General features: G+C 48.3%; 4 protein-coding genes and 1 long non-coding RNA gene across 10 annotated transcripts in view; 4 read left to right on the plus strand and 1 right to left on the minus strand.

Annotated features, from left to right (window-relative positions):
- LOC120833615 (C-type lectin domain family 4 member E) overlaps positions 1-1,219 on the plus strand; it is a 31,197-nt gene extending 29,978 nt beyond the window's left edge. For all 3 annotated transcript variants that reach the window (XM_078090846.1, XM_078090845.1, XM_078090848.1), the window contains 2 exons: positions 33-142; positions 384-1,219. In XM_078090846.1, the coding sequence (XP_077946972.1) occupies positions 33-142; positions 384-549 (276 nt within the window). In that variant the 3' untranslated portion in view covers positions 550-1,219. The remainder of the gene's footprint in view (positions 1-32; positions 143-383) is intronic.
- A 476-nt stretch (positions 1,220-1,695) lies between these two features.
- Positions 1,696-3,572, plus strand: LOC144388799 (uncharacterized). Its single transcript, XM_078090855.1, has 5 exons — positions 1,696-2,032; positions 2,373-2,469; positions 2,550-2,669; positions 3,102-3,180; positions 3,370-3,572. Exons 1-5 carry the CDS (start codon positions 1,929-1,931, stop codon positions 3,492-3,494), a joined length of 525 nt encoding a protein of 174 aa, XP_077946981.1. The 5' UTR covers positions 1,696-1,928; the 3' UTR covers positions 3,495-3,572.
- A 1,885-nt stretch (positions 3,573-5,457) lies between these two features.
- On the plus strand, positions 5,458-8,094 carry vtcn1 (V-set domain containing T cell activation inhibitor 1). The gene is made up of 5 exons (XM_040200915.2): positions 5,458-5,646; positions 6,178-6,242; positions 6,780-7,133; positions 7,236-7,484; positions 7,684-8,094. The coding sequence occupies exons 1-5, from the start codon at positions 5,603-5,605 to the stop codon at positions 7,797-7,799; spliced, it is 828 nt and encodes a 275-aa protein (XP_040056849.2). The 5' UTR covers positions 5,458-5,602; the 3' UTR covers positions 7,800-8,094.
- Positions 5,899-8,442, minus strand: LOC120833624 (uncharacterized). The gene is made up of 3 exons (XR_005714364.2): positions 8,309-8,442; positions 7,718-7,795; positions 5,899-7,529 (listed from the first exon to the last, which is right to left on the minus strand). It is a non-coding gene; the product is annotated as an uncharacterized LOC120833624 (long non-coding RNA).
- Positions 8,347-14,192, plus strand: trim45 (tripartite motif containing 45). 4 transcript variants are annotated; one of them, XM_078090840.1, is made up of 9 exons: positions 8,347-9,021; positions 10,730-11,018; positions 11,187-11,332; positions 11,580-11,899; positions 12,193-12,322; positions 12,443-12,557; positions 12,815-12,941; positions 13,275-13,473; positions 13,573-14,192. In XM_078090840.1, exons 1-8 carry the CDS (start codon positions 8,570-8,572, stop codon positions 13,427-13,429), a joined length of 1,734 nt encoding a protein of 577 aa, XP_077946966.1. In that variant the 5' UTR covers positions 8,347-8,569; the 3' UTR covers positions 13,430-13,473; positions 13,573-14,192. The 4 variants fall into 4 exon arrangements, with proteins under 4 accessions (XP_077946966.1, XP_077946965.1, XP_040056842.2 ...); XM_078090839.1 differs by having other exon boundaries at positions 13,275-14,192; XM_040200908.2 differs by having other exon boundaries at positions 8,424-9,021; positions 11,583-11,899; positions 13,275-14,192.
- Positions 14,193-16,296: the final 2,104 nt, after the last annotated feature.

Consider the following 16,296-nt stretch of genomic DNA (forward strand, 5'->3'; position numbering starts at 1 on the left):
ATGAAAAATAAATATCCTTTCATCCTGAACAGAAATTCCTTTTAAACATCACCCAACGTCATAGTTGGATTGGTTTGAGTGACAAAGACACCGAGGGCACCTGGAAATGGATTGATGGAACTCTACTGAACTCCACTGCAGCGTAAGACACACAACAATATTTAAAGATCGACACATATACAACTATTGCTGCACCTATTATCATTATTAATAATTCTTCTAATATTTGTTGTGCACTACACAGATAACTAAACTCACTTGGTTAGAAAATGTTATTCCTCATTTTTATTTTACTGGAAAGACTTTAAGCTTCATTGAATGTTATTTTGTCCACTTTAGTGTTTAAGAGAACACTCCTGTGAAATGTCTTATCCTCCTCTTAGGTACTGGTACCGTAAAGGCGATGTCGCTCAGCCTGATAACGGGGGAAAAGTTTCAACCGTGGAGGAGGACTGCGCTCACATAAAACCTGACCCGAACCCACAAAACAGCTGGAATGATCTGCCGTGTAACACAGTTATGCAATGGATCTGTGAGAAACTGGCTTAATAATTGAAATATATCATCTGTAAAGTGTGATTGTGGTTTGGCAAAAGGGCTTTAATGGTGTTATAATGGCCATGTAAATCAGATATCAGGTTCTTAGTATATGGGTTTATTTTTTAAGTATATTTAAATAAAAAGCTTCATCCTGAAATACATTTCTTAGAGCAACAAAGGCGACTTGAGCTGTTTTCATTAAATATGTCACATTCACCAACGCAGCCAGCTAGTATGAACATCTGCTCATGTCCCTCAATAACTACTATGATACAGTCCACTTCACACATAGCATGAGACAGCAGGTGCACTTCTTGTCATTCAAGAAGGCTTCAGGACTTTCTATTAAATCCAGTTTGTAGGATTTATTGTGATTCATATGCAGAAATGTAATATATTTCTAACAATTCTATCATTAGTGTAAAATTACATGAAATAAAAGTGATTTGCATATTGACAGCATGACAACCTTTGACCAGGTGAAAGTTGCAGGACTGTGAAAGGTACATGATACCTGTTTTTCACAAAAAAGGACCTTTAAGATGCAACGAGGCAACGAGACATGTTCAAGTCTCGAAGAAATCGCCTCAAGTCTTCTGCTTAAAATGTAACAAGTTTCCAATTGTAAATTACAAGAAAGATAAAGACCAAGCGCATGACCGCGCTCTCCTCCAACAAAGCATGAAATGTCCTTATTCTTCCTTTTGCTTTGCTCTTTGCTGATTTCCTGCTGACTGGTTTGTCTTTGTGAGCAGACGGCAGCATGACATTGCAGATTAGAGACGTTAGACAAGGGGAGAAAACCCCTGTTTGTTTCAAAGGGGCCTCATGTCTCATATCTACAGATGTTAGATATTAGACCTTAGCAAAGGGTTTGTAATTCTAGGGGCAGATCATCCTCGTCACTTTCTGTAGATATTTCTCTCTCATCAAATAACCGTCACTGTTTGACTTCAGAAAATACAAACAAACGTAGAAACGGAGGCAACTGGCTGCTTTTCTGGGATGGAACCCAACGAGTGGCTTCAGGGTAGATTCATCATCTCCTCAAACCACAAAAACCACAAGGAGGAGCAGCATTAAAAAACACACTTCACGCTTCCAGGATTGCGCAGCAGTCCGCGTCCGCATCCCATGATTCCTTGCATGTACTTTCTCATAACATTCAGAGAGTTTTACTAATAGGAACACAGATACAGTCTCACCGGGAGCAGCTCCCTCCCTAAAGGTCAGCGGCCACTGTGATCGGCACAAGACACGACCTCGACCAAAGCGATTTCAAGCATCCTCTCTGGTCCTCGTGACCGTCCCCTATAAAGCGGGGGGGGTCATCTGCAGACTCCAGTTCATCAGCTCCCATCAACGCTGCTCTCCAGGAGGAAGGAACCATGAGGACTCTGCTGATGGCCTCCGCTCTGGTGGTCGGACTGATGGGCTCTTTGTCGGCCGTCCCCGTCCCAGTGCCCTACCGAGGATTTTGCGGGTCCCTCTGGTAGGTTCCTCATCTGGTTCAGAAGGGCTTTTTCTTTGGACGCAACGGCGAGTGTTTTTACTTCTGAGCGTCACACTGAAAGCTCGACCTCAGCTGTTGTTTCCTGCAGTGGACGCTGGACCTCTGTGAAGGTTTTTAGAGACTAAAGGCTCTTCTCCTTTTTACATTTACACAGACTCCATCAAATCTCCTCCATTGCTGCTCTTTATTTAGAAAGTATATGCACCAGAAATACAGCTACCTGATATTCATTTCTTAATATGACTGACAACTAGCAGCTCTTTGTTCTTCGTCCTTTTTTTGGTTTTAATGAATGTGTCCGACCTCCTTCCTCCTGCAGGCTCTTTGCGTTGCCTTGTGCACAAATCAGCTCCAGGCTGGTGGGAACGATCGAATCCTTCAGCCTCCCGGGGAGCTGTGCTGAGTGTGGGTACATGGTGAGACGCCGTCCTTGACGCTCGGTGAGTGTGTGGTACTGATGCCCGGTGGTCACATTCACGCTGCGTGTTTCCTCCAGCTGGTGTCCGCCAGCCCCCTGAACATCAGAGCCAACCACTCGTCACCTGACGGCCTCCAGGCGGAGAACGTGACCTTCACGCTGAGTCCCACCACGGTGCCCAGCGGCTGCCGTGTGTCTGTGAGTACTTCATCTTATAGAGTATCAGCTTATAGAGTATTATGTTATAAAGTATCAGCTTATAGAGTATCAGCCTATTAAAGTATCGGCTTATAAAGTATCAGCTTATAGAGTATCATGTTATAGAGTATCATCTTATAGAGTATCAGCTTATAGAGTATCAGCTTATAGAGTATCAGCCTATTAAAGTATCATCTTATAGAGTATCAGCTTATAGAGTATCAGCCTATTAAAGTATCATCTTATATAGTATCAGCTTATAAAGCATCATCTTAAAAAACGTGAATCTGTCCGTCTCTTTCAAAGCCGTAGGTCTCTAGAGTGGAGTAGAGTGAATTACTCATTGCAGCAGTTATAATTCAGTCATGGAAACAGTCGCATATGTTTGAACGCTATTAATAAAAATAACAATGTGTGTATTTGTTTCACCAGAGTCAGTCCGTTTCTCTCGGTTTCTCCAGCCGTCTGGATGGAGGCCTCAACTACTGCATCCTCTACAGCCTGCTGACAGGTGAGTGTACGGGGGTCTCTACTTCAAGCCCCCTGATCCAGACCCACACCCTGATCCTGATCCAGACCCAGATCCTGATCTTTATCCATATCCTGATCCAGACCCTGATCTTGACCCTGAACTGCACCCTGAGCCTGATCCTGACATCTGGTCCCGACCCCCTCTGTGTCTCTCTTGTTCCGGTTCTAGGGAGCGGACTCAAGTTCACGCCGGCCTTCACGGAGCTGACCAACGAGTGGGCGTGCCTCGGCTACTCGCTCGCCCCCTGCCGGGCCAAACGAGCTGGATCAGGACCAGACCTCTGGATCAAGTGATGAACGTGTTTATTTACCGTCGCTCAAGCGGTTGTGATTCATTAAAGCATCTGATATTAAATGTCTTTAAAACTGAAATGTTTGTTCTCTTCCTGGTCCTTTGAACTGCACATTGAAATAGAAAAGACAACCTCATGGTGGCGCTAGAGGAAAAACAGCATAACCTGCAGAAACATCTGTAACCCGGTAACCCCGACAGAGGGGCAGTGCTTCCTCCCATCTGCAGTCCAAACATGTACGATCAGCCGTGTGGTTTTCCAAACTAAAACACAAATACTCGACAGGTTCAAAGACATCCAGGAAGGTCGCACTTAAATTTACATTTAAGAAAAAAACACCGTTTGCAGGCTTGATTAAAGTCAGAGGTACACAAAGCGCAGGATGTTTGTGGTTTCAGTCGATACTTACCAGTGATCTTGACTTATAAGCGGCTCTGATGAGGATGTCGTCCTTGCTCAGCTCTTTCTTGCAGGGCATTCCCACCTGAGAGGAGTTTTGATTAGTCTTCAGGCAGAAGAACCAATCTCCATCGATCAAAACGGTGATCATCCACACAGCGGCCAGGATGGAGAAGCTCATCAGCAGCTTCAACCAGTGCCGATGGAAGCGGGTTTGACAAGGTTTTTGCCAACTGGAATTATTGCTCCGAGAGCGAAAAGTCTCAATGGTGGTGGAAACCCAGGTGAGGATGAGTGGAGGGATCAGCATGTACAGCACACCATTGTGATGGATACCCGTGTGTAGTTGGCACGAGCAAACGAAATCCATGTCGAATATGTACTTCATGACATAGAGGAGAACTATCAGCAGGAGCGTACTCACAGCACTAGTTATCAGTTCCAAGAGCCGTTGGGGTACGTGACACGGGTGGGTGGCCATGCTGGCTGCTCCAGGTGAGGAACCTTCGACCTCTCAGACCGTCTGCAGGTGACGCTCTCTCGTCCACCGACTGAAGAAGCTGCCGATGGGCCTATATAACACCAAGGTCAACCACGAGGTGCCACCCTGCAGCACTTTCATAATGACTCCGCCGTCTCCTTTCACTTCTCAAATAACTCAGGAGGATTTTCCCGGTCGGAACATTATCGGTAAGAAATCGTTGTTCTTCATTTTGTAATTTTGAGGTTTAAGGAAATCAAGACCAGACGTGATCACGCTGCCGCTCCTTTTGTGAAATACAGGGGAGAAGATGCTGCAAAAGTGCCCTTAGATGAAATATGAAGACGGGCCCTCTGGAGCGCCTACCAGGGAACACAACTCGATGAGGTCACGTCTACGGTGGCCTTCCAGTTGGGGGACGCTTAGACACCTTTGATTAAAGCGGCCCTAACATGTAGAAGACAGGATGCGTTGGCGCCGAGGCCGTCCTATTTGCAGCAGCAACTTCTATCATCTACTATGTTTAGTTTGACTGTTGAGTGGTCGTTCAACCTGGTGAATCAACCTCAACTCTCAGACTGATGAATGTCAGTGAGTCATTCATTTCCCATCCAGCCAGATGTCAAGGCAGCGGGTTTATGGGAAATTGGCTTTTCACACGTTTTTTCCTGCTGATGCAGCGTGTTTCAGTTCTCTTTGCCGTCGATGAGAAAAATGCTCAGATTTCCTAAACGTTTATTATGATCATTACTGTTATTACTGTTGATGTAGCCATTACTATCATGGTATTGCTAGCTTGTTTCCACGGCGACACATTGAAAGGAACTCCACCTTGAGTAACGTTAAACCCACTTGTCATTCTTTCACCACTGTGTGCATCACGACCATCTTCTCAAGTTAATACAACAACCCGACCCGTTTAACACCAACGGTACATTTCTACAGTGTATTTTCTTTATTTGCGATTTTGTGAAACAAACAGCTGATTTGGAGCCAAAGGATCTTGTGTATCAGTAGCATGCACCTTTCTAATAAGCTAATGACACGTCTACGACCAACAAGCACACGCCTTAAAGGTAATATTTACCCATGGCGTGGGGCTGAAGCTGCTGGGGGGGAGCAGCACGCAGTCGCTCTGTGGAAGCGGACTGCGACACTGCGGAGGAGTTCGGGAGGAATGGCGGCACTTGACCTTTGACTTCAGCCACAGGATCGAGCGGCTGTTGTTCATGAGGGCGGACATGGCGACCATCGGGCAGGTCATCTTCTGCAGGTTTGAGTGTGTCCTCTGCTGGTGGTGCTTCGACCGGTGGTGCTTTCAGAAGCATTCTACTATGCTATGCTATGCTATGCTATGAATATTAACTTACATTAAACTTCTACGTGACATTCCAGAGGGCAATATAATACTTCTTACTTCCCTTTTTGACAGATATCGACATGGTTCCTTTTCACATTAAAAAACACAACGTATAGTTAATTATTAAACCACATTCAGCCTTCATTTCAGATGTTATAATAATAATAATGTCCAAACATATTTATTATGTGGTCCCACTAAACTTTACACGACAATCTCATAATAACGTAATATTAACGATATCTTCCGTCATAGGAGTTTTCTCTGCAGAGCTGCTTGTCAGAGCAGAGCTGTCAGATTTGCTCGTAACACTTTACATACATACTTTACTACAGCAAAGTGTTGGAAAGATCTGCAGGTTGATCTCAGCCGCCCGTCTGTCCCTCACACTTCCCTGTGTGTGTGTGTGTGTGTGTGTGTGTGTGCGTGTGTGTGTCTCTGCAGCATGATTACCCTCATCGTCTTATTCGGGGCAGTCATCATCCTCATCTTGGCCTTGTCCCTCTCAGGTGAGACCACACGGGTTCCCCGTGAGACCTGATGAGATAAGATACTTTCTGTGTCTTAAACACACAAAGTGTGTGTGTGTGTGTGTGTGTGTGTGTGTGTGTGTGTGTGCGTGTGTGTGTGTGTGTGTGTGTGTGTGTGCAGCCTCATGTGTGCTGTTCCATGTGCATTTGAATGTAGTTCAGTTTCCAGTCAGATATTAATGTCTTCACACAGTAACTTTAGAGTTGTAGAGTATTACGGCTGCTCTAAAACATATCATTTCATAATCATTTTGTTCATGTTTTAAAAGCAAATATTCAATCATGAAGAACAGAATATCAATAAGAGTAGCTGCTAATGAAGCCTTAAGATACCGTATCCTTCCCCCATAGTTTTGCTTAGAAATCGTTTAGTCGATTGCAATCTGCCATCTCACCACTAGATGGCACCAATAGACCAAATCTCCCATTTAAATAATCTCATAATTGCGCCAAGAGGGAGACAAGATTAACGTGCCGCGCACATGAAAGCTGGATGACCGAGTCCTGCTCCCACAGGACAGTTGTCCGAGGTGACGAGCAACAACATGGCGCCCGTCGCCAACCTCGGCGACGACGCGCTCCTCAGCTGCTACGTGGACACAAAGAGCCCCGAGGCCAAATTCAGAGACGTGTCAGTGACCTGGGAGAAGGCGGGGCTAACCGTCTACCGGTACCGGGACGGAGCCCCTTCTCTGGCCGACCAGGACCCGCGGTTCACCGGGAGGGCCCAGCTCTTCCCCAGCGCCCTGGCAGCGGGCAACGCCTCGCTGCTGCTGAGGGGCGTGAGGCGGAGCGACGGGGGGGAGTACACCTGCAGCATCAGCTCCTCCGGGGGCGGGGGGACCCTCACGGTCAACCTGAAGACTGCAGGTAGGACAGCTCGTCTTTCCAGTTCCCCCGTGTTAGCTCCGACGGGGAATCCCACATTTAGCTTCATGAAAAAAGGGAATATCTCTGCTTTTGTTCTCTCAGCCTTTTCGGCCCCCACATTTAAAATCTCCGGCGGCGTCCTGGTTGCTGAGGCGCCCAGGTGGTTCCCCAAACCCAACGTGACGTGGCGGGACGAGGACGGGGGCGTCCTGAGCGGGGACACCACCGTGGAGGAAAACGTGGGGATGTTCCGCGTTGTCAGCGAGCTGCGGCCCGTCAACGTCAGCGACACCTACAGCTGCAGGATTGAAAACGAGCTGGTGATCTCCGTCTCTGAGGCCACCGTAGCAGGTAGGCGACGTGGAGGCTTTTTGTTCTCCTCAGACTTTAGTGTCTCTGAAAGGGGACAGAAACGGTTTAAACGTTCCTTTGATTTCACTGACATGTGGCAAATGTAGGTTTTTGCAAATACGTCATGAAGGTCAAATCCAAACCAATAATTGAATAAAGCTTGAATAATATGACGTTAGATACATCTCTCGTTCTGCAGGTCCAGATCGGGTCACAGAGAGGACATACTTCACCTTCAGCGCCGCATCCTCCCTGCAGGCAGCAACACACCTGAGCATTACGACCAGCGTCCTCTGCATTCATCACCTCACCTGAGCACACACACACTCACACTTATTACGGAGGGCATCGTTGTGGAACAGACGTTTTTAACTGAACCAAACATTTCTTTTTTACCTTCTCAGATATGTGTTTCAACGTTTCTAGATTTGTTTTGTTGAATTCATTTTATTGCGACTGTAAAAAAGGATGAATTGCATGAATTCTATGTGGAAAAACTGCAGAGAAGTAATAATTAAAACAATGTGTTAAATTAAAGCGTGTACAGTGACGCTATGATTTACACTACTGTTTATATAATAATACAAATTAATAAATCAGTTGTTCTGAAGTCGATGGATTTGTTTCAAAGTGTGTGAAGTCAAAGGGGGAAACTAAAAACTAAAAGGCAACATATTCATAACAACGGACAGTAAATTAAATCAAATCAAATAAATATATAATTTGATTGATTAACAATACGTTGCAGATATGTTTTTTTTTATTATAGGTAAAAGTAATATGAGAATAGCTTAATAATACTAATAGGAGCGTTGAATGTTTACATTTAAACCTGTCCATCATGTTGAAGACACGTCCTGCCAGTAGATGGGGACACTCGGACCAGAGAAGAGTCCGGAGGTCTTTGGATTGAGAGGCCTCCTCATGGTGTGGCTGTGAGTGGGGTCTCGGATGTCCCAGGGAGCCCTGAACGCAGCGCACTCCCCCCGGGGGGCTTCGAGGCGCTGGGCGGGGTTAAACTGTGTCGGTGCGGAAAGCTGCTGGTTCGGTTCCTCCTCGGACCCAGAAGTCTCCACAAAGGGAACATGTCTCAGCCCGAGCAGAGAGGGGACGCGGAGCAGCAAACCGGATCCCCGCCGAACCCGAGGGCGGTGTGCAACGTGTGCACGCGCCTCTTCCGGGACCCTAAGATCCTCCCCTGCCTGCACACCTTCTGCGCGGACTGCGTCGGCCGGCTCGAGCCCTTCGCGGTGTCCTCGCGCAAGCGTCCGGAGGACGGCCGCAGCGAGGCGGCGGAGGCGGACCGGCCTGCCGGCACCGTCACGGTGCTCTGCCCCGACTGCGACTCCGAGGTGGACCTCCCCGCGTCGGGACCGGGGGGGCTGAGCACCGACCACCTGGCGCTGCACGAGGTCTTCCTGGAGACCCTGGCGACGGACGGCCCGCTGGGATGCGACCTGTGCGGCGAGGGAGGCGCCGAGAGCCGCTGCGACGTCTGCTGCGTCAACCTGTGCGCGTTCTGCTGCCAGGCGCACAGGTACAGGCATTCCACTCTGCTTTATTCTATTTCTACTGCCAGGCGCACAGGTACAGCCATTCCACTCTGCTTTATTCTATTTCTACTGTCAGGCGCACAGGTACAGCACATTCCACTCTGCTTTATTCTATTTCTACTGTCAGGCGCACAGGCACGGCACATTCCACTCTACTTTATTCTATTTCTACTGTCAGGCGCATTCCACTCTACTTTATTCTATTTCTACTGTCAGGCGCACAGGTACGGCGCATTCCACTCTACTTTATTCTATTTCTACTGTCAGGCGCACAGGTACAGGCATTCCACTCTGCTTTATTCTATTTCTACTGTCAGGCGCACAGGCACGGCACATTCCACTCTACTTTATTCTATTTCTACTGTCAGCCGCACAGGTACAGCCCATTCCACTCTACTTTATTCTATTTCTACTGTCAGGCGCACAGGCACGGCACATTCCACTCTACTTTATTCTATTTCTACTGTCAGCCGCACAGGTACAGCCCATTCCACTCTACTTTATTCTATTTCTACTGTCACACGCACAGGTACTGCCCATTCCACTCTACTGTATTGTATTTCTGCTTTTAGGCGCACAGGTACAGCGCATTCCACTCTACTTTATTCTATTTCTACTGTCAGGCGCATTCCACTCTACTTTATTCTATTTCTACTGTCAGGCGCACAGGCACGGCACATTCCAGTCTACTTTATTCTATTTCTACTGTCAGGCGCATTCCACTCTACTTTATTCTATTTCTACTGTCAGGCACACAGGTACAGCCATTCCACTCTGCTTTATTCTATTCCTACTGTCAGGCGCACAGGCACGGCACATTCCAGTCTACTTTATTCTATTTCTACTGTCAGGCGCACAGGTACAGCCATTCCACTCTACTTTATTCTATTTCTACTGTCAGGCGCACAGGTACAGCCATTCCACTCTACTTTATTCTATTTCTACTGTCAGGCGCACAGGCACGGCACATTCCAGTCTACTTTATTCTATTTCTACTGTCAGGCGCATTCCACTCTACTTTATTCTATTTCTACTGTCAGGCGCACAGGTACAGCCATTCCACTCTGCTTTATTCTATTTCTACTGTCAGGCGCACAGGCACGGCACATTCCAGTCTACTTTATTCTATTTCTACTGTCAGGCGCACAGGTACAGCCATTCCACTCTACTTTATTCTATTTCTACTGTCAGGCGCGCAGGCACGGCACATTCCAGTCTACTTTATTCTATTTCTACTGTCAGGCGCATTCCACTCTACTTTATTCTATTTCTACTGTCAGGCGCACAGGTACAGCCATTCCACTCTGCTTTATTCTATTTCTACTGTCAGGCGCACAGGCACGGCACATTCCAGTCTACTTTATTCTATTTCTACTGTCAGGCGCACAGGTACAGCCATTCCACTCTACTTTATTCTGTTTCTACTGTCCGGCGCAGTGTATCTGGTAATAACCAGTAAGATGATGGTGACTAATGATGACCGGTGTGTCTAACGTGTCCCGTGTGGCCGGTTTCTTCACTAACAGACTAACTTGGTTCTGCTCTTCTTCGTGTTCTCGCTCAGAGGTGAGTTCCGTATCTTCACGTCGTATCCTCTTTTCTCGCCGTAACCTGATCTCCTCGGGTCCTTTTCACCAGACGCCGTGTTGGACCGGACCCTCTTTTTTTTGTTTAACCGCGTTCTCTCGGCAGGCGTCAGAAGCGCACGGCGTCCCACCCCGTCCCGCGCCTGGAGGAGCTGAAGTCCCGCGGCGGCCTGCGCCGCCCGGTCCTCTGCTCGCTGCACCCCGACCAGGAGCCCCGCCTCTTCTGTCCGCCCTGCGACCTGCCCGTCTGCCTGGAGTGCGCCGCCGCGCTGCACCGCGACCACGGCTGCCGGCGCGCCCTCGACGCCGTCGAGCTCCACGGGGGCCGCATCCGGGAGGTGGTGGCGGCGCGCCTGCGACCGCGCATGGAGCGGCTGAAGGAGTCGCTGCAGAAGGTGCAGCGTTTTTTTGTTTGCTCCGCCTACGTCGGGTCCACGCAAAAAGACCCATCACGTCTCCTGGGTGACGCAACGTTATTAGAAGGACAACGCAGCAACCAAACCCTGCTGTCATGACAACGAGGATGTTCTCGTGTTCCAAATAGAACCTTTCCTTTCCTACAGGTGGAGATCTCCCAGGAGGCTCTGCAGGCCGGCGTGGACGCGGCAGCCAATGAGGTGAGGGCGTTTGCGCGGGCCTACGCCAGCGTGGTGGAGGACCACTGCCTGTCTCTGCAGCACCGCCTGGAGGAGCTCCACGTCCAACGCCGGTACGGCACCACCCGCCTTCTACACCCGTATGGGGAGCTACAGTTGTCTAGTTGTCTCATCTAAAGAAAAGCTCCCGAAACCCGAATCACGTCTGAGTTGGAAAAGGCGCCGTGTGGATTATCGTCACGAATAAAACCGTTGATCTGTTTGTTTTTATCTATTAACGCCTCATTTTTTTATTTTTTATTTCCTGATGTTGTTATTCAATCATTGTTGTTTAAGTTCTCTTACTACTCCGTCCGACAGCAGCCAGCTCCACCTGCAGCAGGCGCAGCTGCAGCAGGCGCTGCTGGACGTGGGCGGCGCCGTGGACTTCGCCGAGCGGCTGCTGAGCCGCGGCTCGGACGTGGAGGTCCTCAGCGCCAAGGGAGTGACCCTGAGGAGGCTCACCGGCCTGGCGGAGACGGGCTACGACCCCCACCCGGCTACCATCGCCCCCGACGACGGCGGTGCCGTCGTCATCTTCGTGGCCGGCGAGCCGGCGGGGGAGGTGGGGGGCTTCCCGCTGGTCGGGGCGATCCACTCCATGGCGGTGGACCTCGCCAGGTGCTCCGTGGAAGGAGAAGGTAGACCCGCCTCCACACACGTATTCTCTATTTAGAACAGGTCCAGAGACCACCCTGCAGGGGAGGGGTCGTCGGGGAGGGGGGAGGGTTCGTCGGGATGGGGGAGGGGTCGTCGGGGAGTGGGAGGGGTCGTTGAGGAGGGGGAGGGGTCTCTGGAGCAGACTGTCATTTACATTCCTGAGGGCTTCTGCTCCAAGTGAGAGAATTCCTGAGAGGCCTGAAGGAATGTGGAGGCGGCTCCACCAACGAGCATCTGCTGTGGCTCCTCCCCCCCCCCCCCCTCCCCGTGTCAGGGCTGCTGAGGGGCGTGGAGGGCGAGCGGGGCCACTTCACCCTGGTGTGCAGGGACTCGGCGGGGCAGCAGGTGCAGCGCGGTGGGGAGCACGTCCTGGTCAGCGTCGTCCACAAGGAGAAGGAGGACTGGTGAGTTCACACAGACCCTTGAGCCAGGCAGCAGCTCTATATCTATGGGGGGGGGGGGGTCTTTTGGAAGGTGATCCAGGTCCCTGGCGTCTGTCTCTGAGGACTTCTCCGTCCTTTCAGCGCGTTGGAGGTGACGGTGTCCGATGGCGCAGACGGATCCTACGGAGTCTCGTACGCAGCCGGGGAGCCGGGGCCGTACGCCGTGGGGGTCTGTGTGAAAGGTCAACACGTCAAGGTACGACGCTCAGCTCCCAGCATGCAGAGGAAGTAAATAAACAAATTAGAAATAATAAATACAATAAATCATAACATGAACGTAAAATAACATTATTTATACGTTTTATTTCTAATGGCAGATTCACTCTGCATCACAGTTTTATTTACTTACCTGCTTTACATTTATTAGAATGTCACTTTTTCCTGCTGGGATATTTGACAAGTAAAAGAGACGGGCGAACCAGCTGACTGTCCCCGTCCCGTCCCGTCCTGCAGGGTTCCCCCTTCGCTCTGCAGGTGAAGAGGAAGTTGAGGCGTCACGGCGGGACGTTCCACTGCTGCTCCTTCTGCTCCAGCGGAGGATCCAAAGAGGCTCGCTGTGGCTGCGCGGGGTCCATGCCAGGTACTCCAGTGTCCCCACGGGGACAAAGAGGACACGGGGAGAGGACGGATCTGATGGACGAGAGGGAGGCTCATCACGGAGCCATTTTCACAAAAGTGGCTCTATTTTCTCCCTGAGAAGCTTCTTCTGTCCCATAATTACAATAAAAGACATCATTTCCTTCTCCGTCCAACCCACCGTGTCCACAGAGACGTGGAGGAGGAACTCATGACTCCCTCTCAGAGGCTGATGCTGTTTTGAATAATTGAAGCTGCAACTATTTGCCCGTAAGCCGTGTCCTCCTGTTCACACCTGTCCTCCCGTCTTGTCTGTCCCGTCATTGTCCCTCTGCAGGGGGGTTCAAAGGCTGCGGTCACGGGCACAGGGGACACCCCGGGAGGCCTCACTGGTCGTGCTGCGGCAGCACGGCGGAGCGGTCCGAGTGTTTGCCCCCCAGCGTGGTGGCCGCCGTCTCTCCCCGAGGACACCTGCGGACCGTCGAGCTCTGAGGAGACGAGGAGGCGAGACCTTCTCCTGGGGCCCTCAGGAACAGGTTGACTGGATGTTATTTCTGCCAGCACCAGTTTGATGATACTTCTTTGTGACGGCCTTATTGATATTGATCATTCGTTCCTCCTGCATCCTTCTGCAGCTCCTGCATCCTTCTGCACCCCCTCCAGCCTTCTGCAGCTCCTACATCCTTCTGCACCCCCTCCAGCCTTCTGCAGCTCCTCCAGCCTTCTGCACCTCCTGCAGCCTTCTGCACCTCTCAGCGGTGTTCATGTTTCTTACGTTCTTTGCACCTGGAAGCTGCTGTCATTTTCAGAAAGGGGCTGAACTCAGTTCTTAATGTCTTCAGTGTAGAAAGTAACGAAGAATTTGCAAGTTGTGGAACTTTATTACTTTTGCATTTTTATACCGAGGAAAGTATATTTTGTGATCTAGTGCTTTACAATTGTAATTCTGTAATATAAAGATAATTCTTCTTAAAAATCCACACTGAAGACTGTTATACAAGAGAACAGATGCTTTGACATTATAACAATCTTTCATTATTATTACTTTATTAATGTCTTCATGGCTTCTGTTTCTATCTCGCCTCCTGCAAGGCGCTTTTTAATATTAACCATATGATACATCCCACCAAACGTGCCATATTTAACATGAAACCACAACTAATAGCTGATATGATTATATATAACATGAGCAGAGCCACATAATGTTTGTTATATGCTGCTGATGGAAAGTTTAATAAAGAATATTAAAGATGGACGTGACGCTGCAGTTCACTTACATTCATCTCAGACGTTCGTCAATAAACACTTTTTTACACACTTCACCTGCTGCTTTTCTTTATTAAAGGAACGCATCTCCCCCCCAAAAGGACTGTTTTCATACCAACTAGCGTCTCTCTCTCTGCACCACCGGGCGGCAGCAGAGAGCTGCTCGCCTCTTCCTTCAGTCCCCCCCTTTGACCCCAACGGTGACCGTGACCAACTTTCCGTCCTTGTTCCTGCGAATCATCTTCATTCATAATAACTCGATAAGCTGCTCGGAGCAGAGAGGTGGTTTCTGCATCATCGTTGGAGAAAAAGAGAGAAACATCTCAAGGTTGGATCTCTTTATTTCAAAGTTTGATGCTTTGGGATCTACAAAAAAAAAAAACGATTGCGGAGGAAGTTACAATATTTCATCAGCTTCATCACACAGACACACACACAGGCTGAAGATGATGAAGCGGTTGTGTGAAAGCATCAGATGTGTTGTGAGCTTTTAATGGCACTGAGACGCAGGAAGAGACGCAACATATTTTCACGCAAAACTGAGGGGTTTTTTTAAATATTGTTTTGAGGTTTACAAAATGTAATCTACTTGATCATTATAAATATCATTAAAAACACATTGCAGCATCATCTGATGTTCTTACGCTGAGGTTGATTTTTGTGGAAGAAATAAAAGTGTCGATTCAAGCTGAAGAAGCGAGCTGTGACACGTCTTCGCTCCTCTGCCTTCGACCTGTTGGTGGTGAATGTTCATCTAACCATGTCGCAGATGCTTCAAAAAGAAGCGTTGAAATGTGAGTGCAGAAGAAGCTCGCCCTCTTCAGGGATGACGGACATGCAGGTAGAGCTGCACCTTTCTGAGGGAGACGCTTTATCTCTGAACCGCAACAACGTCCATCATCCTCAAGAACTCGCACACACACACACACAGACTTGAAGGTCACCTGCAATGCGCTCTGGGAAAAGTGTCTCAGAGAATATGGACACACGGCTACAGAGTCCCCTGCTGGAGATTCCCTCTGTGGTGAGTTAATAATTCATCTTGATTTGTTAAAATGAGCGTAGTGTCAATGATTCATGAATGTCACACGATCCGGTTTGCAGAGTAAGTTTTGTAACAAAAGCCTCCTGTTGTCGTTGTGTTGCTGCTGATCAGCGCAGCGATGCAGAGGATGTTTACATGAGTGCAAAGCTTCTTATTTGTATTTATATGTCTGTAAAGACATTGTTCCCCATGTGTTTAATTCACATAGATACTGTGCATATAATTACATTATTCTTTGACTACTCTTCCTGATTATACTTCCATAGTTTTACTTAAGAGTGGTATTATTTATTTATTTTGTATTATATTGGCTTATTTGGTAGGAACAGTGCACATTAATAAAATATCCCACTAAGAGGCTTTTAAATCTGTACACCTTGGGATGGTGTTACAAAGAAAACTTGAATATAACATTAGAATGAAAAAGTTATAAATCATTCATCTTTTTAAGCACTCAAACAGTAATACAAGAAGAAAGAATATCTGGTGTAATTCAGGGGAGACACACTACTTTACCAAATACTATGAGGACATACAACACAGAGCAGGTACAAAAACGTCCACTCAGCACTAACCGTGCTGGTTTTGGGGTAAAAACAACAATCCTGCTGTTTTGAACCCATTTGGTTGTCAACCGTGTTCACGCTGTTACACAATCCATGGAGTTATATTCTAAATTAGTTTGCAGCTTGCGGGGTATTGCTGCCATGTGAGTAAATTGTCTGAATGTATTTGGATGTTGACGACTGGACGAGCTGATGAAAGATTACTGATATATAGAAGAAGAAAATAGCAGTGTGCCGAGGGGGACACCTTGTGGGACACCTGTGGAGAAACTGATTGATAGTTCTGTGTGAGGACATCCTGGGATCTATGTGATTCTGTAGGAGGACATCCTGGGATCTATGTGATTCTGTAGGAGGACATCCTGGGATCTATTTGATTCTGGACGAGGACATACTGGGATCTATTTGATTCTGTAGGAGGACATCCTGGGATCTATGTGATTCTGTAGGAGGACATCCTGGGATCTATTTGATTCTGGACG

This window comes from Gasterosteus aculeatus, chromosome 16 (assembly GCF_964276395.1).
Source record: "Gasterosteus aculeatus chromosome 16, fGasAcu3.hap1.1, whole genome shotgun sequence".
NCBI lineage: Eukaryota > Metazoa > Chordata > Actinopteri > Perciformes > Gasterosteidae > Gasterosteus > Gasterosteus aculeatus.